This window comes from Nanorana parkeri, unplaced genomic scaffold, assembly GCF_000935625.1.
Source record: "Nanorana parkeri isolate BGI_ZX_2015 unplaced genomic scaffold, ASM93562v1 scaffold63, whole genome shotgun sequence".
In the NCBI taxonomy this organism is placed as follows: domain Eukaryota; kingdom Metazoa; phylum Chordata; class Amphibia; order Anura; family Dicroglossidae; genus Nanorana; species Nanorana parkeri.
In genome coordinates this window covers 508,192-535,867 of record NW_017306331.1, presented here as the reverse complement: position 1 = coordinate 535,867, position 27,676 = coordinate 508,192, and the positions used below count along the sequence as shown (strand labels likewise).

Here is a 27,676-nt window from a genome sequence, read left to right as displayed (position 1 = left end):
TATATATATACACACAGTCTCACACTCAGGAAACAGGTTAGGTTCCATGGGGGCTTGACAATTTGACACTAGACTGTCACTTTTAACAGGGAGAGAATACAAGAGACGAAAGCTGGCCATACCCTGCTTGAATTTTGGCCCACTCAGCAGGACTCAGGCCCTATTGGCATCACTTTGTTCCTCTGAAGTTAAATGTTAAAAATGCATTCAAGTACCCTAACCAACCTTATTTGTGTAGCACTCTGCTCTGTAGATCCTCAAATCATCTCTGAATTAATGCTGACATCGTCCTTCTTTCTGGAGAGTGGCTACTTTGTTCCCCATGGTCCCTGTGTGTGTGATGGACTTCAATCTTAATACAAATTAGTAACTGAACATAAGATTATAGTCCATCACAGGAGTGAGCTTGGAGTGGTGACTACTATACAGCACATACAGGGACCATGGGGAACAAAAGTAGCCACCCTCCAGAAGGAAGGACAGTGTCAGCACCAATTCAGAGATGATTTGAGGATCTACAGCTGAGTGATACACAAATAAGGTACATTTATGTTAATAGTACAGGTTTAGGTACATTAATGCATTTTTAAGATTTAACTCCGGAGTTTAGTGTCACTTTAAATTTGGTTAAGGCACTTTCTCACAAACTGGGGGGCTGGTGCGATATTTGTAAAAATGCATTATTGTTAATTTTCTGCAACGATTAGGCTGCTGCTGAATCTACATAATGAGAACTAGAGGACGGTATGAAGTAGGTGTGCTTTAGGTAGTGATTGTGGTTCAAATGTTCTCCTTTTAAGGACTGCCAATCACTGATGTAGAGGGGTGAACATGGAGAGTGTATGGTGCCAATAGAGGGACATGCTTAATCACCTTGTGTCAGCACGCCCTGTTGCAGTCTGGGCTGGTGTAGCATTTGGAGGGGTGGCAATCATAAGGGAAATTACAGCAGGCACACCTGAGGGTCGTCACCCATCCAAAGAACATGTACCCATACCAATCTTATTGACAGGAGCAACAATTATGTTTGGGATGGTGAATTTTAAAATGTCAGGGTTATATTATGTATATGATTTTATTGTACTTTGACCATAGATATATTTTAGAAGTGGAGATCCAGATTATTACAAATGCCCATTTCTAACTAGTTCTATAGGCAAACAAGTTTTATGAAGCTACTTGCACATTTGCTGCTTTGCTGCATTGCAGTGCATTCAACTTGGCACACAGCCAATCCACAGCGCCTATCAGATCTAGCAGCCTTGAAAATATGAGAAATGCAAGGATGCATTTCCTGCACAGTAAAGTCAGAAAATAATGTGTCTCCTTGTGTGCAGGAAATACAGTAGGTAGAATTTAGCAAATCTGGAGCAGCCGTGCTTAATAACCAATCAGCTTATTTCTTCAGTTTGTTCAGTTAAGCTTTAAAAAAGAAAGAGATAAGCAGATTGGTTGTCATAGGCAACTGCTACAGATTTTGTCTGCTCCAATGTTTACAGTGCACTGGGAGCATTGCACTGTCCTGTAAGGGCAGATTACTAGATCTTCTTTTACTTCCTGGATTTCTGGCACGTGACTAGACATGTGATTAGGACATGTGACCATGCACATCATCTCAAGGGAGGAAAATGCCTTTCCCTGAGATCCAATCAGATTACAGATGAGATTTCCCAGCAATGCTCTGCTGATGACAAGGCAATCCCAGTGTGCATTGTTTTGGCAAACTGAAGTCATTTTGCCCTTCCAGAGCAGGAAGTGAATGCTCTGCAAGTATTTCATAATCACAGCATTTTACACCTGTCCTGTTTTATATGGACTAGGGCAGCGATGGTGAACCTTTTTGAACCCGAGTGCCCAACTGCAGTGCAAAATCAATTTATTTACCTCAAAGTGCCAGCGCTGAAAATAAGTTTAGTACTGTATTGCAGTTCGGGCGCTCGGGTTTACGAAACGTTCAACATCACTGCCTTAGGCCCCAATTCACACCAAGCGACATACCTTACATGCGGGCCGGGATAGCGCGACTGTTCGGGGCGACGTTCCAGCAAAGATTGCGCGACCTTCACCGTCGCACTGCATTCAAAAATATAAATATTGCGCGACATCTGCGGGAAAAAGGGTCCTGCTGAAGTGAGAGCGACGGGCGACATGGAGCTGTACATTAGAACAGCTCCATTGAATAACATTGGCCGGCGACTTCTCGCGATAATGCGCGAAATAGCGGGATTTTACGCACAGTGTGAATTGGGCCTTAGGCAAAATAGGGAAACACGCATATTCAAACATTTATACACTTAATAAAACACATACACATACACACGTAATGAAACACAAACATCACACATTACACACACACAGAACTACTTATAAAAGTGAATAAATAAAACATTGCCCCCTCTCCTGCTTACCTGTTTTGCAGGGAGGTGGGCTGCATCCCTGGGGTCTCTCATCTCTGCATCTCTCATGGGGGGGCTGTGCGGCTCTCAGGCAGGGGGGCTGTATGGCTGGGGGGGCTATGCAGCTCCCGGGGGGAGGAGTTGTATGGCTTTTTAGAGGCCGCTGCATGATTGTGACTTGCCCGGATCGCGTACTGAGGCGATCCGGGTCGGTCGGATCTATTTCCTTTGGTGGTCCCTGAACCTGGGCCGCGTGCCAGCAGAGAGGGCCCCCGCGTGCCCTCCCTGGCACGCGTGCCATAGGTTCGCCACCACTGGTCTAGGGGGTTTATCTGGAGAAGAGGGGTTACCGCCCATCTGGTCTTCAACTGGACAGTCTGTTTTTATGAATGGATTGATAAGCAAAGATAGCTGTTCATCAGGTGCTAAATACACTGAACAACCCATCAACCCTGTTCCTTACACCCCCATTAAGGGGGTGGGCCCATACTTCTATCCAATCACTCTAAGGTAATGGAATGTTCTGTATGGGTACTATGTATAAGCTTCCCAGTCCTCCATCTTCTTCATCGGCTGCTCTGTAGGCTGTAATAGAGGGACCTGGGCAAATCTGCCCAGGTTTGATTCGCCAACATTTTTGTCAAACCCGAATTTAGAGGTGAATCCCATTGATCTCCATGATAGGCAAATCTTGTTGGTAAGGCCTGGCCATTTTTAGGGCTAATAGGCCAGGTACTGTCAAAAGAAGCATGGGAAGTTGGGCACCGCCATGGGGGAGAGGTACTAATGCAAAAAAAGTTAAATCAAAATTACAACGTGGAAAGAGTCTTTTTATGTGGCTTCAAGAGCAGCAGTGAAAATTATACAAATCCTTTAAATAACATGCTTAGGGGATGCCTTAATGCTGCACATGGTGTTACAGGACAGTATGAAATTACAGTCTTATTTCAGGTAGCAGCTACACATGCTTTTTCATCAAACGGTAATCACCTGCTTTGACCGGAAGATAGACATTGGCCAATACTTTGCTGTGGCTATCTCTGTTCTCACTGATGCAAAACTGTCCTGCTGCTGGCCAATTACTATCAAGAGCTCATTAGGAAGGAGGGCATTTTTAATGAAAAACCAATGGCCTAAATGTACTTGAGAAAGAGTACAGGCAGGTGTTTTACTACAAGAATTAGGAGACCGCAAATGACAAAGCGCACAGGCTGGGGTTTTAGTACAAGCATGAAGATACTGCAGAGGATACAACAGTGTAATATTGGTCATCAGTAGAACACTTTTAATCAGTGATAATAGGCCCAACTGGCGTATGCCTACATTTTATTATTTCTATGGTGATAGAAAAGTACTGTAAATGTAAGTGATATCATGTAAAGCGGTTTAGGTGCATACTGTTCTTGCACTTGAGCACCCCAAAACTTAAAAAAGGCCCTATCAATATAAAATTCAAAAAATATACAAACCCCTCAACACACCCCCCTGAAAAAAAAAAGCCCATTGGTTTTGCTGTGGACTAATTTTGCTATGGACAAGACAGCAGTTTAAAGTGAACACTGACCTCAAATGAACAACACAGAAAAGGCCCTAATAATAATAATAACAACAAAAAGGCAGCAAAGGGGTTGCTACATTTTCCTTACTGCCCCACTTCCTCATTATGCAGTTAGCCATCTTTCCTATAACAGCTTCCAATTCACTGACACTGCGGCGGCTGCTTTGTGCCCCTTCTCTCCCTTTTTTAGTGGAAAAGACCCTTCATTGGTCTTTCTAGGCCCGCTTGTCATAGTTTAAAGGTCATGCAGTGCAGTTTTGGGAAAAAAATTCCTTTGGGCAAATCTGCATATAAAAATGGATCAAAAGGTGACAGATTCTATCAGTTACAGTCAGTAACAGCTGAACTCCAGACAAACAGCTAAATACACAAATGGAATACATATTAGGGAGCTGTTTACCTGCCAAATGATTTGTACCTCTGCCTATCCAGTCCTGAGGTTTACACAGCTCAGCCACATAGCATAGTCCTGTCTGTCAAGGCAGGAGACCTGATTTTTATCTGCTGCAGTTCAGTAACCTTTTCTGGTGTTGTCCCTCCCCCAACTTGTGGCTGGACAGTGAAAGAAGAAGCAGCAGACTGATGAGGTGTAATTTCTGTCACTCTGCTTTCTCCTCCTATCAGCATGCTCCTTGTTTTGCACATAAACACTGCAACACAACTGACTAGTTACTTGTGTAGCTCCCCAATACCCTTCTCTGAGCTCTGATGCACAGGGGTCACATTCAGGTACTTACACTGCTTGCATATAACAAAATACATTCAGTGATGTATTCATAAATACAGGGCTGCATAAGATTTTGTCTTTTATGCCAGCTTTAAATTACGTGTGTAGACATCCCAACTCTCCCGGATGTTACGGGAGTCTCCCGTTATTAGATAGCGGATCCCGGCCGCCCCGGGAGAGAAACATCTTCTTCCGGAAAGGTTTATTCTGCTCTATCTAGCAGAGTCAGCCTTTCCCTGCTGTCTGTTTTGTTTAGTTTTTTTATTCTGATATTGGGGCCGCCATCAGAGTAAAAAAACAAAAAACAGCATAGAAATGAATAGCTAGATTGCAATTGGCTATTTGAATTTTCAATAGCCAATAGCAGACTAGCTATTGCACCCACCTACTGCTGCTGTCAATCAGCAGAGGAGGACCTGAAGCTCTCCATCAGGTCCTATTGGCTATTGCAAATTGAAGTAGTCAATAGCAATCTAGCTATTCATTCCTATGCTGGGTTTTTTTTTGTTTGTTTATGCTGATGGCAGTAGCTGTCAGAATACTAAAAAAAACCAGCAGATAGCAAAGAAAGCATCAGCTTCCTTGCTATCTGCCATCATTCCAGGGGGGTGCTGCAGAGGGCACCTCCCTGAAATGAGAAGGGCACCTGCCTGAAATTACTTTATTCGGGTTGGGATCCCTGTGTGTGTGAATTGTATATATGACCATGGCACCATAAAGAAACATGCAGACACAGGAAACCATATCCAATCAATGCAATGTCCCATGCCAGCTTCGAACCAAGGATCCCATTGCTGCAAGATTATTTCCTGAGCTGCCATAGACAAATAGTCAGACAGGACATATGGATAGGAAGTATGTTCTATACACGGGACCTACTGTTGTTGCAGGCGGCATTGCATAGGGATTTCCAGCAGATATACCTGATGTCATCCATACATCCTGTGTAGTATGATTAATATACATTATATATAAACAGATGTGCCTCTAACGATGCCACGCCATGTTTCATCAGATAGTTCCCATAATCACCAGAGGGACACCTAGTTCACTGAACACAAATGAAAGGCACTGATGTAGAAGAGATACTGTTAAGAGAGATGTAATTACACATGGTCTTGTCATGTAAATAGACAAGCGCTGACAGATGGCAGAGTGTAAAAGTCACATTAGTGTGTCAGAGATAAATAGAGCTTATAGCATGAGTGGCTGGAGCGTGGGGCGGGAGGAGGATGCGGGAGCATCACTCTTCTCTACTGCGAGCTGCATAAGGTGAGGGTTTAATAGAAAGGCTGACACCGCACTTCACTTTTATGGAATATAATTGGTACCCGATCTTTTTTTCCTTTTTGCTTTTGTGTGGCGCTGGTTGGTAATATATGTCGTCCCTTACAGGCTTTACTTCTGCCTTTTTGCTGGGCTTTAGCTAATGTGCAAACCACTTTGATAAAAGATCTTTTATAACCAATCTTGGGCTTTGCCTGTGGTACAAAAATGTCAGCAGTTTTGTATACATTAAGCTGACGGATGTTTGTAATTGTGGTTCTGCTGAGCGAAATTTAAAGAAGTTTTTTCATCGACCTTCTAGAAGATTCTTCTAGTTTACGTGTAAAACTTTTGATAGTTCGAAGATAAGTGCCAGTTCTTGCAGAAATGATCATGCTGCCAAGCCCTGCTCTTTTAGTATGTGCTTCCATTGACATTAATGGGTTGCTTAAAGAAGAACTCCAGGCAAATACATAAAGGTACCCTAGCAGTAGGGCTTGGGGGCAGGGGGTGCACTGCAAGGGGTAAGCACTCGTTTTGTCTAGGGGGACTCGAAGCTGTTATACTTACCTGATCCAGGCTCTCGTGGTGGTCAGGACTCACCTCTTTCCCCCTTCGCTCCGGCTCTGGAATGGCAGCGTCCTCATGTCTAATGGAGGTCAGTGGACCTGTATAACATGTGATGATGTCAGCAGTCCTTAGACCCCCAGAGCCCAGGGGAGAGGAGAGTACAGGGAGTTGTCTACTAGTCTGGGGGGAGCTGGAATCAGGTACAGTAAGTTAATTTATCTTTGTCAGCTTCTAGACTGAAACAAGCCCCTCTGCAAGGGTACGTTTTGTATTTGCCCAGAGTTCTTCTTTAAAGCTGAACTCCAAGAACAAACATTTTCATATACATGACATAGTGTGAGTTACTATGTCCAAAGTCATGAATGAACAGGATGTAATGTATAGCACTTCCTGTTCATTCATAATTAGGGACATACTATGTCCTCAATTATTTACAAGCTATCAGCTGATTACTGAGTGCTTGTAACCGCTCTCCATCTGGACTCACTGTCACAGGAGGCTGAGCCGGCCTCCTATGACACGACTGACAGCTGACTCCTCCCCCGCACCACTCTCCATTCTGATCTGCCTGGCACAGGAGGCCGAGAGGGGGGGGAGAGCTCAGCCTCCTAACAGTTTCTCTCCTCCCCACTGGACACTTCTCTGCGTCAGAGGGCACTCAGAGCAGCGCCCAGCGGGGAGGAGAGAAATAAGGGATGCACTGCATTTTTTGGCCGAAAGCACCATTTTTGGCCGATATGCTTCGGCAGCCCACATTTTGATGCATCCCTAGACATAATGGTATTAGTGTATTGTATTTGTATTTCTGTCTATGTATTTCTGAGATTTACATAGCCCTGCCAGAAAGTACATGCAGCCTAAAGATCTGACTTTTCTCTACTGCAGTTAAATAATACAACTCAGTCTAGTTTCTGTCCCCAGCCTGTGATTGGGCAGTGATGAAGAAGCAGTAGCTATGGTGAGCTCATCTCTCTGCTCATGCTCCTCTTTCTTCTGCTCAGCATTTTTCTCACTAGCACATTTGCATGCAGCACAGCAGATTGACTGTTTGTGCTGCTTACAAAACTCCTGTGCCACAAACAGGTCATGGAAGGATGAGGTATCACAAACTATTTGTTTTCTTTTTTAGACAATGTATTTTTTATATAAGTTATTGCATCTCAGTGCTGCTGATCGCGTGCAGTCTCTTTCCAATCACTGCTTATCTATATGGCACTCCACTGATAGCTGCATAGCATTTCCCAGGGCCGGTACCTTGGTGGTCAGTGGACTATGCCAGTATAATGTGACAAGACATCAGTTAGGAGTCAGAGAGAGAACAGTGTCACCCTATAATAGAAAGTGCCTGAATAAGGATCATCAGGTATTAGTTTAATGAAAGCTGCAGATGCAGAAATACTGACAATTACCTTTGAAATCACATTAACCTGTTAAAGATTATATGAGATTTTAGTGATTGGATTGTCATCTATTTTAAGTGAAGAATCTCCGTAATAAAACCCCAGATAATGTTAAACCATTTATAGAATGCTGTGTCTTTCTTTCCATGATTGGCATTATAAGATGTATAAAGTACATCAAGCCCTTTGTCTGCCATCTCTGCTAGGTGTCAAGGGACAGAGAGTCAGGAAAGGTGTATTAATATGCCAGTCACAGCTCCCTCATATTAATAACTCTCTCCTAAATCCAGTGGCAGACACTATTATCTCTTAGATAATCAAAGGATAATGTTGTGCCTGGTGTGAGAAGCATTAAATGAATGCAGCTAGTGAATTTTTATGACAAGACTTACATTTGACATGCACTTAATTAAAGGAAATTGATGTAAATTGCACGAATTAGAAATGTCAAGAGTTTGCAGGGCATGTGGAGGTAACATGACGGGAAGGTGACTTGAGAAATAGTGGCAATGTTTATATTCAAACAAGGCTGCATTCTGTATTAAGTAGAATTATGTAAAAGTGCCCCAGATGCTAATTGAAGTTGAACTCCAGGCACAACATTTGGGAAAGCCAATTGGATACTGAAGTGGGCTTCCTCCTGCATTGGTGGTGTTGATAAAACAGCGGATCAGCTAAAAGTTGAAATCTGTTTGGTTGTTATAAGTCATGATTGCAGTGACCCAGTTATTTTCTCGGCTACATTTCAAAATGTATACCAGAGACTAGGGATGCACTGATACCGTTTGTTTGGAATCGGGTACGAGTACTGATATTTATGTTTTGGTACTCGCAGATACAAGTACCGATACCGGTACTTCCACTAGCATAGTCATTACCTGTTGCCCGGCTTCCTGATTGGCTGGGAAGCTGGCTCCATGTTCCCTCGGTATTGGTATATACAGTATATAGCCAATGTTTTCTTGCCTGCTATACTATACAATCCAGAGTTGTCTCTAAATTCCTCCTCTTTTGCTTACTTACCCATCATCACTCAGGCTGGGTTCACACCAATCCAGGACTGAGTGGCATTCAGACGTCATTAAGCACCACTTAGTCCTGAAGAGGACAACACATAAAAATTGACTCATGGAGCTGCATGGTGACCCAACACAGTGAATGGCCCAATGAATATGTCTGTAAGCAGTTGTGTGAAACTCAAAATTGTATATAACTATAAAACAGAGAAACATTAATCCAGTGGACTTTCTGACTTCAGTGGCTGTGTTTTCTTGAGTCGCCTTTGCATTGTAATTGCTGATTTATCTTGTAGACTGGAGTCACACTGAACTGTTATGAAAGAGTATAGGAAGTTGAAATACTCCAGCTTGGGCCACCACAGTGTCCTTCCTGAAAACAAATAACCATTTATTGAGTTATTATAGGAAGCGGCTCAGGGTGGACAAGAGGCTGTCGGGGGAACGGATTAGAAAAACTCAAATTTCTGGAGTCTAGTAATTCTGCACTAATTGCTTCATATTCAATTACACGAGAAGCAGAGACAGGCTCAAGACGGACAGGAACACTTATCGGGATGACGTCGGTTGCTGCTATAGCAGCGAAGAAACAGGTCAGGAAGCACAAGAAGAACAATACTCGGCCAATTTAAGAGTCATGTCAAACTGACTTCTAATTGCAAGAGGCAGAGAGTTTACATAGATGCAGTCCATACAAGGCTAATTAACATTGCAATGGGATACGTTTGTAATCAGGCTGCTTTCATTACAGAGCAGTCAGACGCTCCAATGCTGTTATACATTTCTGCGAAGAAGGATGAAGGTACAAAAGCCAGCTCCCAAACATAATGAGCTGCCTGCTACTCAGCTTCTCTCTGCTTCTTGTCAGTTTATTCAGCAAACCACAGACTTTTTTTAGTAACTGCAGAGATTTAAAGTAGAACCCCAGTTTCATTAAAATGCAGGCTATTTGTTTTTCAGAAGCTGTCAGAATGCTAAATACCGGCAGTTACCACCTACAGTTCTTTTCCTTTCAATGCAAGAGTATTTGCTAGGGATGCACCGATAGGGTTGAAAAAAAATATCGGTACTCGTACTCGGCCTTAAAGTGGTATCGGTGCATCCCTAGTATTTGCTATGAAGTTCAATTCTTCACACCGGGCTTAAGGTGCCCATACACTGCACGATTCTCGCGCGAGAATCGTGGGAAATCCCGCGATCGTACGATAATCGTGCAGTGTATGGAAGGCGTGCAATCGTTTCTACTGTACCGGGAGCGGCTCAGGAGGTAAGATGGGAGGGAGATCAGCATCTTCCTTCTTGCTGATCCCCCTCCGTAATGTGAATGCAGAATTGATGTGTAATACATCACTTCCGCATTCACCTGCCAGTCATCTGGCTGCTATAACCAGAGAGACGAAGCTGATCAAGCAGATCTCTGCTTGATCAGCTTCTTTTGGGGTCCCCAGGTGACAGGGGTCTTAGAAACCCCTAATGTCTCCATAAAGAGGACCTGTCAGTGTGCCTTTGCTATTATATTGGGGTATTGTTATCCCCCTATGTAATAGCAATAACAATAAGTGTAAAGAAAAGTTTACAAAACCCCAAAATGTTTAAGTCCCCCACCTCCATGTTTACGCACATATAAACGTAAATACGCGTTCGATGCGCCAGCGCGGGAAAATGACAATTGCGCTACACATGTTACATATCGCCGAGAGCAATAATTTTAGGGCCATCAATCACTGATAACACTAAACTGATGAGCTGTAAAAGCTTTTAAAGCGTCACCTATGGACAATTTTGGGAATTATATTTTGTTGAGGTTTCGCACGTGCAATTTTAAGGCTTGACATGTGTGGTGTCTTTTTACTCGACGTGACCCCGCCTTTTATATTTTACCAAAAAATTGGGTAATAATAAATGTTTTATAATTTAATATAGGGGAAACAGTTTATTTTTTCCGGTAATTTTTCCTTAATATAGTAAAAACTAAAACCCCCCCCATTGGTGATTAAATACCACCCAAAAAAAGCTCTGTGTCCCTAAAAAATTGTATAAAATTAATTTCAGTGCAGCGTTGCATGACGTAATAAATGTCAGTCAAAGTACCGCAGCGCTGAATACTGAAAAATGGCCTGGATGGGAAGAGGGTTTAACACCGCGGACTTCAAGTGGTTAAGTAGTGAACAAAGATAACTCCTCAGAGCTTGTGTCTTCAAAAGCAATTCAGCAATGGCATGACAGTCCAGAAGCTAACACTCGAAAATAAGTTAGAGTTCGCAATCCCTGTATCTCTGTGCATTTCCCAACAAATTACGTCTAATTGGCCCATGCAAGGACCCTTAGCTCCACTCTGGTCCCAATGGGAACAGGGGTGGGCTTATAGCCAGGGCACTGTACATGAAAAGTCTTTCCAACTAAATGCCAGTATACTGGAGGGTCTCCATTACTCTTACCTCATGATATCCAGTATGTTGTCTAATGCTTGGTATAGATTGGTAGATTTTCAAACTATATTAATGTGAAAAATGTCAATAATGCCATCAGAGGCTTGTAGAATGTCTGATGTTTGATTTGTAGCATTCAATTTTGTAATGAATAGAGTTTCTTGAGCAAAAACCACATTCGCTGTTACAATTATGTTCATTTGAGAAAGAATTTCCATTATGCTCCTTCGATTTTTCATCACTGTGGTCCACATGGATCGATTTAACCCCATTAACTATTATAAAATTGAACAAACGTTCTGAAGCTTAAGTCTTGCAGCCCTAGTAGCATGCAGGGAACATAAGAAAATGTAACGACACAAACATGACCTTAAAATGGTTCGCCTTACTGGTTTTTGAGTTGTAATCAGGGCAGTACATCACTCTTCAGCATACTCCTTTAGCCAATTAGTTGGACATCTTTCACCAAGCCCAGCATCTAAGGGCCAAGCATCAGAGGAGTGAGGAAGGCTCTGTCAGTCTTCTGTGCACTGAGAAGTACAAGTATATCAGAGCTTTCCTCAACGTTTGATACTTAGCTATAATAGCCAAGTGATGGAGCAACAGACCAGTACTGACGTCTTGCAGTGAAGTTCCTGTGTGCCAAAATTTTGACTACATTTTTATTTTATTTTGCTCTCATCATGCATGCCGAGCGGTCAATGATATGAACACTGCTAATGGGTTTCATACAAGAGGTTCACGCTGACCAAAAATATAAATTGAGGGTCAGAGAGGTATTCAAAGCAAACATCCAGCAAGTGAGGAGCATTTTGACCCAGCGGGTATTGATCACCATGGTGAGCATTAGTTGAGTCCTGTGTTCGGTAATAAATAAATCTTTTACATCAGACAAGAGGAGTATTATATATAGAACTACTGTATATGTTCATTTCCCACATTTAGTGCACAGTATTTGCAAAGTACATAGAGCTATTTACAATGGCCAAGAGAAGCATGCAATCTATCGTCCCTACAACAGTCATATTTTCCAGAGCCAAGCTGGTCAGAAGTAACTCTGTTTTCCATTCTTATTGAGAGTCAACTGGGACACCTGGAGGAATTCCAGACAAACATTGTGGAGACCTATAAACTCCACACTGACAGTGTTCTTAATGGAAATTAAACCCAGAATTCAACAATTGCATTTTTTTTACTTAATTATACTACTGGTGGAGAGACTTCTGATAACATCTTATCTTTGTATCTTACAGGGTCTTACACTGACGAGGCTTGGGAGGTACAGCCTTGCTGAGAAGTTTCTTCGGGATGCAGTACAGATTCAGAGCACGTCACACGATGCCTGGAAAGGGCTGGGGGACGTTTTACAAGCACAGGGAAAACATGAAGCTGCTGTGGAATGTTTCATAACTGCACTAGACTTGGAGTCCAGCAGTCCGATATGCCCATTCACCATCATACCTCGTGAACTGTGAGGAACTCTGCAGGAACTGGAAAATTCCCTTTATTTAAAGGCCACTCCTATTTATGGGGGTGTGGTGATATCTGAGTTCCGGAACCAAAGTGTTGTAATATGATTGTGTGTATGGACGTGTAGTAAAATATGAGACCACATTTACCACCATCAGGTCATTTAGAAAGAGCAGTGCTCCTTTATTTTTCACAGGCATTGGCTTTGTTGCTTGCCTGTCCTGTTTAGCTTGAGTTTTGGTTCGTATACAAACAACACTGCTATGGAATCAGAAGTCAGGTGGACCTCTGAATCAATAAATAGCCCTTTAAAAAAATGTAAATTCAAACTCCAGAACAAATTTTTTTTAGCATTTTAAATATGGGTTAGAATTTATTTCAGGTTTTTTTTTTAAAGATAGGGTTAACATTTCTTTCAGGTTTTTATTTCTTTATGTAACTCTATTAGGTATTTTTTCCCTTACCTGTACGTACAACACAAGGACAAGGTCACACACTTGTCAGATGTTTTAACCCTTCTTTACGCTAATAAAAATGTTTTTGAAATACAGCCAGTGTCCTAGTTGGAGAGATAGTCCATCACTTCCTAATGGAAAGAGAGGCAAAATCATCCAAAAAACAATAAAAACCCAACAGAGAGCTGCAAAGGAAGGTGATGATGGAAGATGTGAAGGTGTGTCACAATAAATCATGTTCCTTAGGAGCACTCACCTTTCACCAGGATCACCAATCAGGATGTGCCATGACACACTGTACTGATACACTTTCATCAGAAAAGGCTGGTCGGTTGTGTTTGCCTACAACGTCTGCACTGAACCTAATAGTTGGCTACTGTAAATAGGAACTGGATTATAATCATATCTTTTTTTTTTACAAATGAGTAATCAGTCTAAAGCGCAGGGATGCTTCATCTATTTATTAAGTTTGTCTTTTATGGGAACATGATAAAATGTGTCGAAGTATACCCCATTGTTATTTTTGTGTACTGGAGACACACACTGCATTCCCTTTATCCAGGGCTCTAATTTATATTTATGACCAGATGAACTGTACCAGCTACACATATTTACTAGCCACTGCAGTCTCTGAGAAATATAAGAACCTAAGGGAGTTTCCAACAATCATCATCTATCCATAACCAAAGTATCAGTTATCATGTGAATTCCGATTGGTTGCTTTGGGTTAAGGCACCTTTTACACATGCTTAATAAATCACTCTACATTTCTGTGCTAACTGCCCTCTAATTAAAACTGTTATATGTATTATTTTAAACCTTGGTTGCAGATCATTAGTACATACAGTATCTAAAAAAAACACAAAAAGGATTGTATTGTTATTTACAAGGACTCTTCACATTTAATTTAATGTTTTACCTTTCCAGCAATTTTTTTATGGTCAGACAAGGCAGTGAAATACAATTCTAAATAGAATTTATTACCTATCTTACTCACTTATACAAGTTCTGGAAAATGTTAAGAGCGCCTAATGGGAAAGGCCTATGTTTGCCTTGTTTCCATTGGAGACCAGTAAACATGGCTTTATATGGAACGCTGTGTTGTTATGTGCTGAGAGGTGTTAGTAGAGCATTCCATAGACACAGCTCTAAACTTAGATCCTCTACCTTGTTAGAAGGTAAAAGTATGCTTTGAAGAGGACCTTACACTTGCTAATCAGTCTCTTTAGAGCTTGTGTATACATTTTGTTTGATTTTAGCTCAGGACTGAAAAATATATTGTTTAATTCAAGTCAGGTTACTTGGGAAAAATTGGTTGTGGACCTTAGGCGTACTGCACATGAGCACAAGCCCCAAAAAACGTTTTCCTAATAATTTGGGCGATTGAAGTTTGCACCTCCACCTCCCCACAGGCCCCTGGCTGCATTTACTGGCAATTTCTGGCTTTCATTTTGACAGCCGGGACTTGTTCTGTATCTGTTGACTTATTAAAGGCGAATAGGCTGTTCACTCTGCATAGGAATTTGCACTTTGCAGGGGAAGTTTTTCCTTAGTTTAGTGCATGAGGCGAAGCTCTGCTGACTTCCATCACCCAATTATGTGCAACCAAAATACCATATTTTTTCCTTGCACGTGATTGGGTATTTTTGCAAAGAAATTTCGACACATTCAGCTAAATGCCCCCGCAAAGTCTGCAGTGTAAATACAAGTTATAAGGTAGCAATGCTATCTCTGGCCTATTTATAGCAAATAAGGGGGAAAGAAAGCTTTATATAAGCGCCAAACCTATTTGTCACAGCTTACGCAGGGCTATGGACTCCTACCCTAATTCCATGGGACTTCACTGAGCCAATTAAGAGGCACCAGTGTTTTCATATGGGAGAGGGAAATGATTCACATGCTCATCTATAGCCAGAAATGTACGGTATTTCACTTCCCTCCCAGCAATCGAATGGAGCAGTGCGAGAGAAAGGAAAGGTGACTATAGGCAGCTGGGGATGGAGGGATCAAAGTGACCTTAACCTCTTGCCGTCCGCCCGTAGTAAAAAAACGGACGGACGGCACTGCAGCATCTGCGGGTTGCCGTCTCCAGACGGCAATTTTGTTTCTGCTCGCTCGCGCGCGCCCCCTAGCGGGCACGCACGTGCAGAAAAGTCCCGATCAATGCACACACCCGTTACCGGGTGTTTCACATATAGGCGATCAGCGGGTCCGTAGCCCGCCGATCGCCTATATGTGCTCGTTCGCGGCACCTCTGATGATGAAGCTGATGAAGCAGATCTCTGCTTCATCAGCTTCTTTTGGGGTCCACAGGTGATATTAGGGGTCCTAGAGACCCCTAATATCTCCATAAAGAGGACCTGTCAGTGTGCCTTTGCTATTATATAGGGGGTTGTTATCCCCCTATATAATAGCAATACCAATAAGTGCAAAAAAAATAAATATAAATAAAAAAAAATAAAAGTAAAACATAAAAAAGTAAAATAAAATAAAAGTCACATATAAAAAAAGGGGAAAAAACCCCCCCAAAATGTTTAACTCCCCCACCCCCACGTTTACGCGCCTATAAACGTAAATACGCGTCCGGTGCCCCAGCGCGCAAAAATTACAATTGCGCTACACATGTTACATATCGCCGCGAACGTCGCAGTGAGAGCAATCATTTTAGGGCCATCAATCACTGATAACACTAAACTGATGAGCGGTAACAGCTTTTAAAGCGTCGCCTATGGCCAATTTTGGGTATTATCGTTTTTTGAGGTTTCGCGCGCGCACGCAATTTTAAGGCTTGACATGTTTAGTGTCTTTTTACCCGACGTGACCCCATCTTTTATATTTTACCAAAAAATTGGGTAATAATAAATGTTTTATCATTTAATATAGGGGAAACTGTTTTTTTTTTTAAATTTCGGTAATTTTTCCTTAATATAGTAAAAAAATAAAACCCCCAGTGGTGAATAAATACCACCAAAAGAAAGCTCTATCTGTCCCCAAAAAAGGGTATAAAATTAATTTCAGTACAGCGCTGCATGACGGAATAAATGTCAGTTAAAGTACCGCAGCGCTGAATACTGAAAAATGGCCTGGATGGGAAGGGGGTTTAACACCGCGGATGTCAACTGGTTAAAGCAAAGAAAGGGTCACTTAAAGCAAACTGAAGGACTGAAATAGTTACAGTGAATACTGCAAAACCATTCATAACATTGGCACAGTATGTTTGCCGTGCACTGCCTGTCTTGTACAAGGGTCCCGTGCACTTTTTACCTCTTCATGTACACCATGTCCTCTCGTTAAGGAAAGGTACCTACTCCAGTAGGAATGCTGAGGCGGTGGGGCCTGTACTGGGCTTGCTCACAGTGAGTAATACCACCCGCATACAAACCCTTTTTCCCCTCCTTGAGTTGCTGTCCTCTCCTAATGACAGCTTGGCAGCTTTTTGGCAGACATAAGGTGCTGATTATATTTATTGCTTTTGCTGTATTCACTGTAACCATTTAAGGCCTTCAAGTTAGTCTATAGAAATCTGACATGACAGAATTACTAGGGTTTCTTTTGCTGACCTCCTTCCAAAAAAGCTAATTGCCTGGATGTCTCTGATTTCATTACTGTCAGAATCACAGACCCAGAAAAGCATGCAAAAAGTAGTTGAAGTGAAATCAGAACTCTGGACATTTGCTCTTGGGCATGTTTTCTGATGGAGACAACAGTGGCTCATTCCTGCAAAATGTGTGTTGAAATTACAACGTCTGGTCTATATCAGAAGCCTGTGTGACAGGATGACAATGTAGGAGAACAACTGGTGGACCAGGACCATTGTCACCTTATAAAAGGAAGTGCCTGAAAAAAGACCCAGGTGGCGAGATTGTCAAGAATTATACAAATGAACATTTCATATTGCAAATGCAATATATGCCTTTTTTGTCATCTGTGTCTCATTAGTTGGATTTCCCTACACTTTCTGTCCTGAAGATGAAACAGGAAGTTAGAGAATATCCTTCTAATGTGAGTGAAATCTCTCTTAGACATGTGTCCCCATTGAAAGATCTCCCCTCTATTCCTGTTCTAGTGGCAATTTTATTTAATTTCCAGTGACACTGGTACTCAGTACAATTATTAGAGAGAGCGAATCTCCCTGACAGGGACATAGACAGCAATAATAAAACTTCAGATTCTACTTCTAACCCCTCATCAATCTATACAAATCTAAAAAAAAGTTTTTCATTTATGAACAGTTTTTTTTTACCCTCTGTACCTAGTTTAGTGTAACTCCATACAGAGCAGGTGCGATGACTTGGTGGGGTGGCATGGCAGTATATAGTGAGATCTCTGTACTGTAGTGTGAATACTTCCAAAATGATGAAAAGAAGATAACATTCCTAGATCCAATTGGAGTTTGCAAAGCACTAATGCGCCACTAAATAGGAACTGAATACTGGATGCTATGCCCAAAAAAAGATAAGCAGAGGACAAATATCTAGTCACCAATATTGCCTGTGGTCTCTTTGCAGCTGATCTTTTCCCCATTACTGACTTACATTGCCTTGTTATGATCTGTGTCTATGTGTGAAGTTGAGCATCTTGGTAGAGGTGCAGGGCTTTGCTTCCTCATGTCAGAGCCTCCAGCACTGAGAATAGTAAACGGCACATTCATGACATTACCAAATCTCCTGAGACAAGCAGTCAGGGGCAGCATTGCCTTAGATCTCACACTCTTGATATACAGCTATGCGGCTGTAGGCTCAGGAGTGCTCAGGTACCCTTCCATACCAGGAAGAAATTCTAAATGGTAGATTTTTCAGGGTACTGCTTGTGAACAATTAACATTTCAAGATATTCCCTGTAACATAGATCTTCACTTCTTAAAGTGCAGGTCCACTTTATGGTTCATTCCCATGGGCTAAAAAAAAGGGTGTATGGGCACCAAAACGCTGCAACATGGAACCCGGGAAATACAGCCTTAATTTTTACTATATGCCCATAACACTGTATTTGCATCCATGGGAATAAGCCCTTAAGCAGCACTTGAATGCTACGCACTCGGTCTTGATTGATCTGTCTGGTAATTTGTACCTATTCCTATTCCAATTTATTCCTATTTCAAATTTCACTGAAAGCAGGAAAATGCACTTATCTTTCTGCCGGGCTAATGAAAACATTTCCAGTATGTTTGTGTGGATCCAATCAGCGTTACGGTGAAGCTTCCAGATTCAGGAATGATTTTATACTGTATTATAGATCATTGTAGAATTGCAATTTTTTTAAATACCTAATTGTGACTAAGAAAAGTTTTTTTATTGCATTATTTGATATCTACTTGTGAATGTTTCAGCTGATCACACACACTTTTCCGTTTTCTATTTTCTATGTATTTTCTGAGTCAATGAAAGTGCTGATGATGGTAATAAACAGCCGATTTATATATAATTTATTAAAGCCTGTTAAATCAAACGGTCTTATTCTGTGTATTTGTAGTCTGTTCAGAAGACATACCAAACCTTAAATCTGTGTACACAGGTCAGCCATTGTTTAAAATGGCGCTAGTTCAGTTGAGTACATAAGTTAACATGCCATGTGAGGTTTTTCTTTATCCTTTGGCATGCGTTATAGGGCCCTTTGATGTCAATGGCAGGGCATGAAATGAAATGATTGTTGATAAGGTACATAAACATGGATAAACCATGGTGGTAATCCAGCCTAAAATCTGAAAGTACCCATATGAGTTAGATAAACATCCCTGATCATGTCATTATATGAATACCATGCAAGAGGAACATCTCATTTTTAAACCCCGTGGGCTACAAGTATTATTATTATACAGGATTTATATAGCACCAGCAGTTTGGGCAGTGCTTTACAGAATGAAGGTAGATAGTACAGTTACAATATAATACAATAGAGGAGGGCCCTGCACATGAGAGCTTAGAGTCTAGTAGGAGGGGCATTAATTGGGATGAGTTCATGGAAGGAGTGAAAGGACTTTTATTATGTAGAGGCGGGATAGGCTTCCCTCAAGAGATGAGTTTTTAAGGTGGTCAGTTTGGGGTAGGACGTTCCAGGGGATGGGAGAGAATCTGGACTTGAGCATTGGAGGAGGTGATGAGGGAGCCAGAGTGCAGGAGATCTTGGGAGGAGTGGAGAGGATGGTTAGGGAGATAACTTGAGATTAGTTGGATGCTGTAGCCAGGGGGCAGAGTTGTAGATGGCTTTGTATATAGTTGTTAGTATTTTGTGTGTTGGGTGAATAGGATTGAGTGGAGAGATTGGCATAGAGGAACGGTGGACAATGAGTGGTTGGTGAGGTGGGTGAGTCTAGCAGCAGCATTCATGATAGACTGAAGGGGAGATAGCCTTTGTAGAAGTGGGCCAATAACGAGGGAGTTACAACACGAGAGATTATAAGGGAGAGAATTAGAAGCTTTGTGGAATTCTGGAAATGTTACAAAGGTTGAGTCAGCAGGATTTGGATAGTGATTGGAAGTGAGGCTGAAAGCAGAGGTCAGAATGGAGGATTACACAGAGTACCCTGGCTGGAGAGGTGCTCGGTGTAATCATTTGGTGATACAATTCACACTTCAGTCTTGGTTCATTGAATCGAAGTTCCTCTTGGAGGGGGTCCAGGAGTACAACTGAAGCACAGTCACAGGCAGAAAGCCCTCATTGCTTTTCCAGACACTATGAGCTCCATCAGCCTCAAATCTGTTTTTACAGTGCTCCAAAATGCCTTTGTAGGGCTCATTTACAGCAGTCCACATGCTAAAATGATCCGATTTGTAATGCAGGCTGGTGCCCGATGTATGCCATCAGTGGGGGGGGGGAGGGTATATAGTATTATTTCAACACAAGGCACTATTTACCTTTTTTCTGTTTTGTACATCAAGTGATATTTTATTAATTAGTAATTTGGTGCAGTGAACAGCGCTGACATGAGATAAGGTGTGGTGTCTCAAGGCAGCAATGTGGTGTGAACAGGGCACATTGAATACAGATGTGCCCTTGCTGTAAAGAAAAACACTGTTGTGGAACTATGAATCCCATGAGGCATTGCAAGATTCTCACAGCCACAGGCATGACTCTCAGACACAGATGCATGATGGGATTTGTGGTTTCACCACAGCTGGAAGGCCGTAGTTTGCCCACCCCTTCCACAGGCAAAACCTTTTCAATTTTTTACAATGTAAAGGCCCATTTACACCTATGTGCTGCGGTAATGCACATTATACACAGTGTGTTATAGTACCAGTCATTTTTTTATGGCACCCCAATGCACTCAAGCATGGCACCGCAACACACGGTAAGGCACTACTAAAGAAAACCAAAAAACATTTGGACGGGTTAGACAGCCAGAGCAGCAACTGTGTATTTAGAAGACTGCTTGCAGTTCATTTATAAAGAAGATCTCCAGGAAAACTTTGTATTAACCCTTGCAGTGGGGCTACCCGTGCACTGCGTGTGTTAAGCGCTCATTTGTATCTAGGGAGAAAAATAACAAAGTTATACTCACCTGAAGATCGGAGCCGACCAGCTGTAACAGTGCTCCCTCCAGCCTGTCCTCTCCTCCACTGCAGCATTGGAATGTTCCTCAGGGTACTCACATCTATGCACAGTGTATAGACATGATGATTTACTGGACCTTAGACCGCTGCAGAGGAGGAGTAGAGACTTGAAGGACCAGTCCAAGAAGCCCTTAACCCTTACAATGCGGGCTTAGCCCCAATGTACACTTCTTCATAAAAGAAAAACGTGCATTTAGTATTTTTTGCATTGGAGACAATAAGTCCTCGTTCACACTATTACATATCGGAAATGCCTGTTATAGTGATGCGCGTTTGTGGGCCTTTTTTCCCCGCGCTTGCTGCACATCCCTGTTGATCTCAAGGAGTGCTGCACAGGTGACAAATGTGCACTACAGACGTCCTACATTTGTTTCCACGTTTTAAAATCGCATTTGCTCGGCCGCATTTGGGGTGCCATAAACATGTAATGCACAGTAAGCACATTTTATTACACATTCTGTGAATGCGTCAAAGCATGTGCATGATTCGCAATTTGGTATGTGTTCATGGAACGCTTAGGTGTGAACAGGGACTAAAGCATTACAACCACGATCAGTGGGTCAGTGGATTGCGGGTGCATTGCTCTGGCTCCTGCCAGTACAGACATTCAGAAGCAGGGACAGGGGGAAGAACGAATGGACTACAAGTACAGTGACATCATCAGTGGCAGCACTCACTACATAAAAGGGATTCTTTCAAGTAAGCTTTGATTGCATTATGAAACACAACTGCAGTATGTATTCCTATTACAATGCTGATATAACAGGATACTATATACTGGGACCTTATAACTCCATTCATGATTACAATGCTGCATTATTATACGCCTTTATGTCTGCCGGGAGTTCAGCTTTAAGACTTGAATGTGGTCTTCAGTTATAATATAAAATGACTGTTTATTTCTCTTTTATGCTCCAGAGTAAATGACATCAATTCTTCTATCAGTCGTCACTGACATGAAAATGGATGCTTTTAGGATGCCTCGAATTTTGGCTGTTGCAGCTTATTTATCCTTAATCTGACTTTCCCAGATCTGTCTGCTCCTTTTCAGGGCAGCGCTGGGGAAAATTCCCACACTCCTCCAGTATGTGCCCTGCGGCCAGTATTTACATAACGCTATTCACAAGACCATGTGACCCTGGCAAGCTGAGGGGAAGCGCCTTTCAGCCTTGCAGTGTCATCATGAACCAGCAGTAGTTTTATAGCTAAAACATAAGACGTCTTCCAGAGAAATCAAATCTTCCTCAGCCTTCTAAAACAGAATAATAAATATATATATCAATCAGAGTCCGAGGTTGCAGCACTCAAACCATGTTTATTCCAAGCAAAAGTTTCTTTACAGAAGTGTTTCAATAATATATTAGGGATGCACTGATACCATTTTTTCCAGACTGAGCACAACTACCAATACTTTTCCTCAAGTACTCTCCAATACGATTTTCTAAAACAATACAGACTAATGATTTTTGGACAGTGGTGGAGAACCAAGGTGCAGTCACAGCTACAACCCTGGTAGTTTTGCCACTAACTGCAATGCAAAATAATACCATCAGCTATAGGGGACTACAAATCTCAGAAATACATTATACAGCAATGCAGAATAATACCATCAGCTTTAGATGACTACAAATCCCAGCAATACATTATATAGCAATGCAGAATAAAATCATCAGCTATAGAGGACTACAAATCCCAACAATACATTATACAGCAATACAGACTAATATCACTAGCTATAGAGGACTACAAATCCCAGCAATACATTATAGAATAATACCATCAGCTATAGTTCACTACAAATCCCTGCAATACATTTTACAGCAATACAGAATAATATAATCAGCTATAGATGACTACAAATCCCAACAATACATTATACAGCAATGCAGAATACCACAAACTATAGATGACTACAAAGCTCAGCAATACATTATACAACAATGTAGAATAATACCACTAGCTATAGAGGACTACAAATCTCAGAAATACATTATACAGCAATGCAGAATGGCATCAGCTATAGAGGACTACAAATCCCAGCAATACATTATACAGCAATGCAGAATAATAGTATATAAATTTGCTTCATACTCTGTGCTACCGCTCTGCTCCAAGGTGCCGGCCTGATGTCTTGGGCAGAGGGTCTTAGGAGTAGTGTGAAGGGTCACAGGAGGGGCGCAGAAGCTCACAGGAGGAGTGCAGAAGCTTTATAACTCCATTCATGATTACAATGCTGCATTATTATACGCCTTTATGTCTGCCGGGAGTTCAGCTTTAAGACTTGAATGTGGTCTTCAGTTATAATATAAAATGACTGTTTATTTCTCTTTTATGCTCCAGAGTAAATGACATCAATTCTTCTATCAGTCGTCACTGACATGAAAATGGATGCTTTTAGGATGCCTCGAATTTTGGCTGTTGCAGCTTATTTATCCTTAATCTGACTTTCCCAGATCTGTCTGCTCCTTTTCAGGGCAGCGCTGGGGAAAATTCCCACACTCCTCCAGTATGTGCCCTGCGGCCAGTATTTACATAACGCTATTCACAAGACCATGTGACCCTGGCAAGCTGAGGGGAAGCGCCTTTCAGCCTTGCAGTGTCATCATGAACCAGCAGTAGTTTTATAGCTAAAACATAAGACGTCTTCCAGAGAAATCAAATCTTCCTCAGCCTTCTAAAACAGAATAATAAATATATATATCAATCAGAGTCCGAGGTTGCAGCACTCAAACCATGTTTATTCCAAGCAAAAGTTTCTTTACAGAAGTGTTTCAATAATATATTAGGGATGCACTGATACCATTTTTTCCAGACTGAGCACAACTACCAATACTTTTCCTCAAGTACTCTCCAATACGATTTTCTAAAACAATACAGACTAATGATTTTTGGACAGTGGTGGAGAACCAAGGTGCAGTCACAGCTACAACCCTGGTAGTTTTGCCACTAACTGCAATGCAAAATAATACCATCAGCTATAGGGGACTACAAATCTCAGAAATACATTATACAGCAATGCAGAATAATACCATCAGCTTTAGATGACTACAAATCCCAGCAATACATTATATAGCAATGCAGAATAAAATCATCAGCTATAGAGGACTACAAATCCCAACAATACATTATACAGCAATACAGACTAATATCACTAGCTATAGAGGACTACAAATCCCAGCAATACATTATAGAATAATACCATCAGCTATAGTTCACTACAAATCCCTGCAATACATTTTACAGCAATACAGAATAATATAATCAGCTATAGATGACTACAAATCCCAACAATACATTATACAGCAATGCAGAATACCACAAACTATAGATGACTACAAAGCTCAGCAATACATTATACAACAATGTAGAATAATACCACTAGCTATAGAGGACTACAAATCTCAGAAATACATTATACAGCAATGCAGAATGGCATCAGCTATAGAGGACTACAAATCCCAGCAATACATTATACAGCAATGCAGAATAATAGTATATAAATTTGCTTCATACTCTGTGCTACCGCTCTGCTCCAAGGTGCCGGCCTGATGTCTTGGGCAGAGGGTCTTAGGAGTAGTGTGAAGGGTCACAGGAGGGGCGCAGAAGCTCACAGGAGGAGTGCAGAAGCTCACAGGAGGAGTGCAGAAGCTCACAGGAGGAGTGCAGAAGTTCTCAGGAGGGGGACCTGTGCAGGCCAACAGAATCGTGATTCCCCAGAAGGCTGGTGCAAGGTCCCCAGCAAACGTGGGACCTCAGGCAGCCGATTCAATTAGAAAAATTAAAGTGCCGGTATCGGTTTTTAGTATTGGAGCATTTTCACGCGTTCTCCTGCAAACGCCTAGTATCAGCACCGGTACCGATACTGGTATCAGTATTGTGCACCCCTAACATATCTATAGATAATTATTAGTACTTATATTATTATTATCATTTTTTAATTAACACTTTTTAGCTGCAGGACTTATGCCAATTATTAATACATGAATGAAATACTTGACAAGATTGGTAGACACACATACATACATTACTATATCATTTGCATTTCCTAATTCTTTTGTCTTAGAGAACAAATATGTTCTAAGTCAAAATGTTTTATGCTTTTTCAAATGCTGATTAAATCACTTACAATGGATGCTGTTCCTTGATGTTTAAAAGTTTAGTTGCCTGCAGAATCAGCTGGTCCCCCGAACACTGACCCTAATATCCTGTTTTAGGGTGGCTCCTTTCCCTTGCAGGTTCCTATAGAGTCACCCTTGTGTGTGCTAGTAAGCTGTGTGTGTCCCCACAAGAGCAAAGACACAGCAAGGCAAACCTTTACCCTGCTCTTCCCTCCTCCAAGCCAGTAGCTGGATTGCTGCTGCCGACTGCTCTATCCCTGTGATCTTGTACTGGACAGGAAGTTTAGGGAAGTGGAGCTGAGAGAGTTTGAGCTGTATGGAATCATGACGGTAAGTGCTTGGACAAAAATTGACAGAAACACTTTGCTGGACCATGTACATTTTTGTGATCTGGATCTATTACTGAAAAAAGTTTGAGAGTTTAATATTACAAGTTTTGCATTCTCCATGGCCATGAGCTCCCTCCCTTCTGTAGTTCCATTACCCGCTTCCTGCAGTCCCTCTTTTTACAGAACGATATTTCCAAGTATGATTTCAGCTTTCGGTGGGCATTTGACAAGTCATTATAAGGAACCTCAGGATAAGGATGTTACGGTGTGAAGAATGATGTTTATCATCTGCAGTGCACTGTCACATGTTGTTGTCTTCAGCGTCTCGCTTTATGATGTTTTCATACATAGAAATGTTGGCGTCCTTTTTCATTCTCACTTCTCCCAGCATCTGTCTGTTCAGTGTAATGGCTCCATCACTAAACAGATCTGTAGCTCTACATTAACAGAATCTGCCGCTGCCAAAACACAATGCTATTTTCGTAACCAATCCCAAGACACAGCCATCATCATCATCATCATCATCGCTGACTTTTTTCTATTTATTTATGTTTTAGGTCAAACAAGCAGACAAAAAATGCATGGAATCTGCAACAAAAACATTTGTTTCCTTTGATTTAATCTGCAATCTGGAAGCTTGAAAGGGAAAAGAGATTGTAATAGTACATTAAAGCACGACTACAGTAAAAAAAAAAAAAAACATTATTAGAAAGGGGTGTGCATCCTTGGCACGCCAGCTGTGGTGAAACTACAAATCCCATCATGCCTCTACCAGCAGGCATCTTGCCTATGGTTCTCAGTCTTGCAGTGCCTAATGGGATTTGTAGTTCCACAACAGCTGGAGTATCAAGATTGCCTATCCGTTTGTTAGACCATTTAAAGATAAAGTAAAAAACAGCTTTTTGCTACATCCCTCTCCTTCAATCCAGAGCCGTCCTCCGAAGTACTTCTACACTTCGGAGGTGTATTTATAAACAATTCACAGAGAGATTCACCATGCACAATTATATGTACATTTATTCTGTACAGATGGAGGCAAATATGAATGTTTTTTAGCAGATCGAATGTAATATCAGGTAAATATAGCATGCAGATTATGGCCACTAGATGGATCTCAAGAGCATATGAAGTAGGGATTTACAGGCAGGACCCTCCTTACCATCTTGTCTTGAATTGTATTGTGATTGCAATGTCTTCCTTATATTGTAAAGCGCTGCGCGAACTGTTGGCGCTCTATAAATCCTGTATAATAATAATAATATTTCCGGTGCAGCGCCATCTAGTGGCCATAATCTGGTACTTTCTTCATATTACATTCGACCGGCAAAGAAAAGATGCTAATGGGTGCTGCTGATAGTGCTGGGGGCAGTGGGTGCTGCTGATAGTGCTGGGGGCAGTGGGTGCTGCTGATAGTGCTGGGGGCAGTGGGTGCTGCTGATAGTGCTGGGGGCAGTGGGTGCTGCTGATAGTGCTGGGGGCAGTGGGTGCTGCTGATAGTGCTGGGGGCAGTGGGTGCTGCTGATAGTGCTGGGGGCAGTGGGTGCTGCTGATAGTGCTGGGGGCAGTGGGTGCTGCTGATAGTGCTGGGGGCAGTGGGTGCTGCTGATAGTGCTGGGGGCAGTGGGTGCTGCTGATAGTGCTGGGGGCAGTGGGTGCTGCTGATAGTGCTGGGGGCAGTGGGTGCTGCTGATAGTGCTGGGGGCAGTGGGTGCTGCTGATAGTGCTGGGGGCAGTGGGTGCTGCTGATAGTGCTGGGGGCAGTGGGTGCTGCTGATAGTGCTGGGGGCAGTGGGTGCTGCTGATAGTGCTGGGGGCAGTGGGTGCTGCTGATAGTGCTGGGGGCAGTGGGTGCTGCTGATAGTGCTGGGGGCAGTGGGTGCTGCTGATAGTGCTGGGGGCAGTGGGTGCTGCTGATAGTGCTGGGGGCAGTGGGTGCTGCTGATAGTGCTGGGGGCAGTGGGTGCTGCTGATAGTGCTGGGGGCAGTGGGTGCTGCTGATAGTGCTGGGGGCAGTGGGTGCTGCTGATAGTGCTGGGGGCAGTGGATGCTGCTGATAGTGCTGGGGGCAGTGGATGCTGCTGATAGTGCTGGGGGCAGTGGGTGCTACTCTCAAAGAGTGAATATACATGCAATTTTTCTGAGAATTGTTTAACAATGCTCCCTAGATGTCCTTAGGTGTTTGGGTTGAATGGCAGCCTGCATCTTTTAACCCTCTTTATCTGATCCCAGGCCCTGCCCCCGACCCCCTGTAAAAACAGGGCATTTTGACAAGTATTTGTCAAAATGCCCCGATGTTTGCGCTATGTTTTTTTGTTTTTTTCACTTACCTTCGGCGCGGGAGAGCAGCGGCGAGTCAGCGCTGGTCCGGTGGGAGGAGCTCCAGGTGGGG

General features: G+C 42.3%; 1 protein-coding gene across 1 annotated transcript in view; it reads left to right on the top strand.

Annotated features, from left to right (window-relative positions):
- Positions 1-27,464, top strand: part of TTC7A (tetratricopeptide repeat domain 7A) — a 277,635-nt gene extending 250,171 nt beyond the window's left edge. The window contains exons 20-21 of the mRNA XM_018576308.1: positions 12,616-12,897; positions 27,453-27,464. Of these exons, the coding sequence (XP_018431810.1) occupies positions 12,616-12,837 (222 nt within the window). The 3' untranslated portion in view covers positions 12,838-12,897; positions 27,453-27,464. The remainder of the gene's footprint in view (positions 1-12,615; positions 12,898-27,452) is intronic.
- The last annotated feature ends 212 nt before the right edge of the window (positions 27,465-27,676 follow it).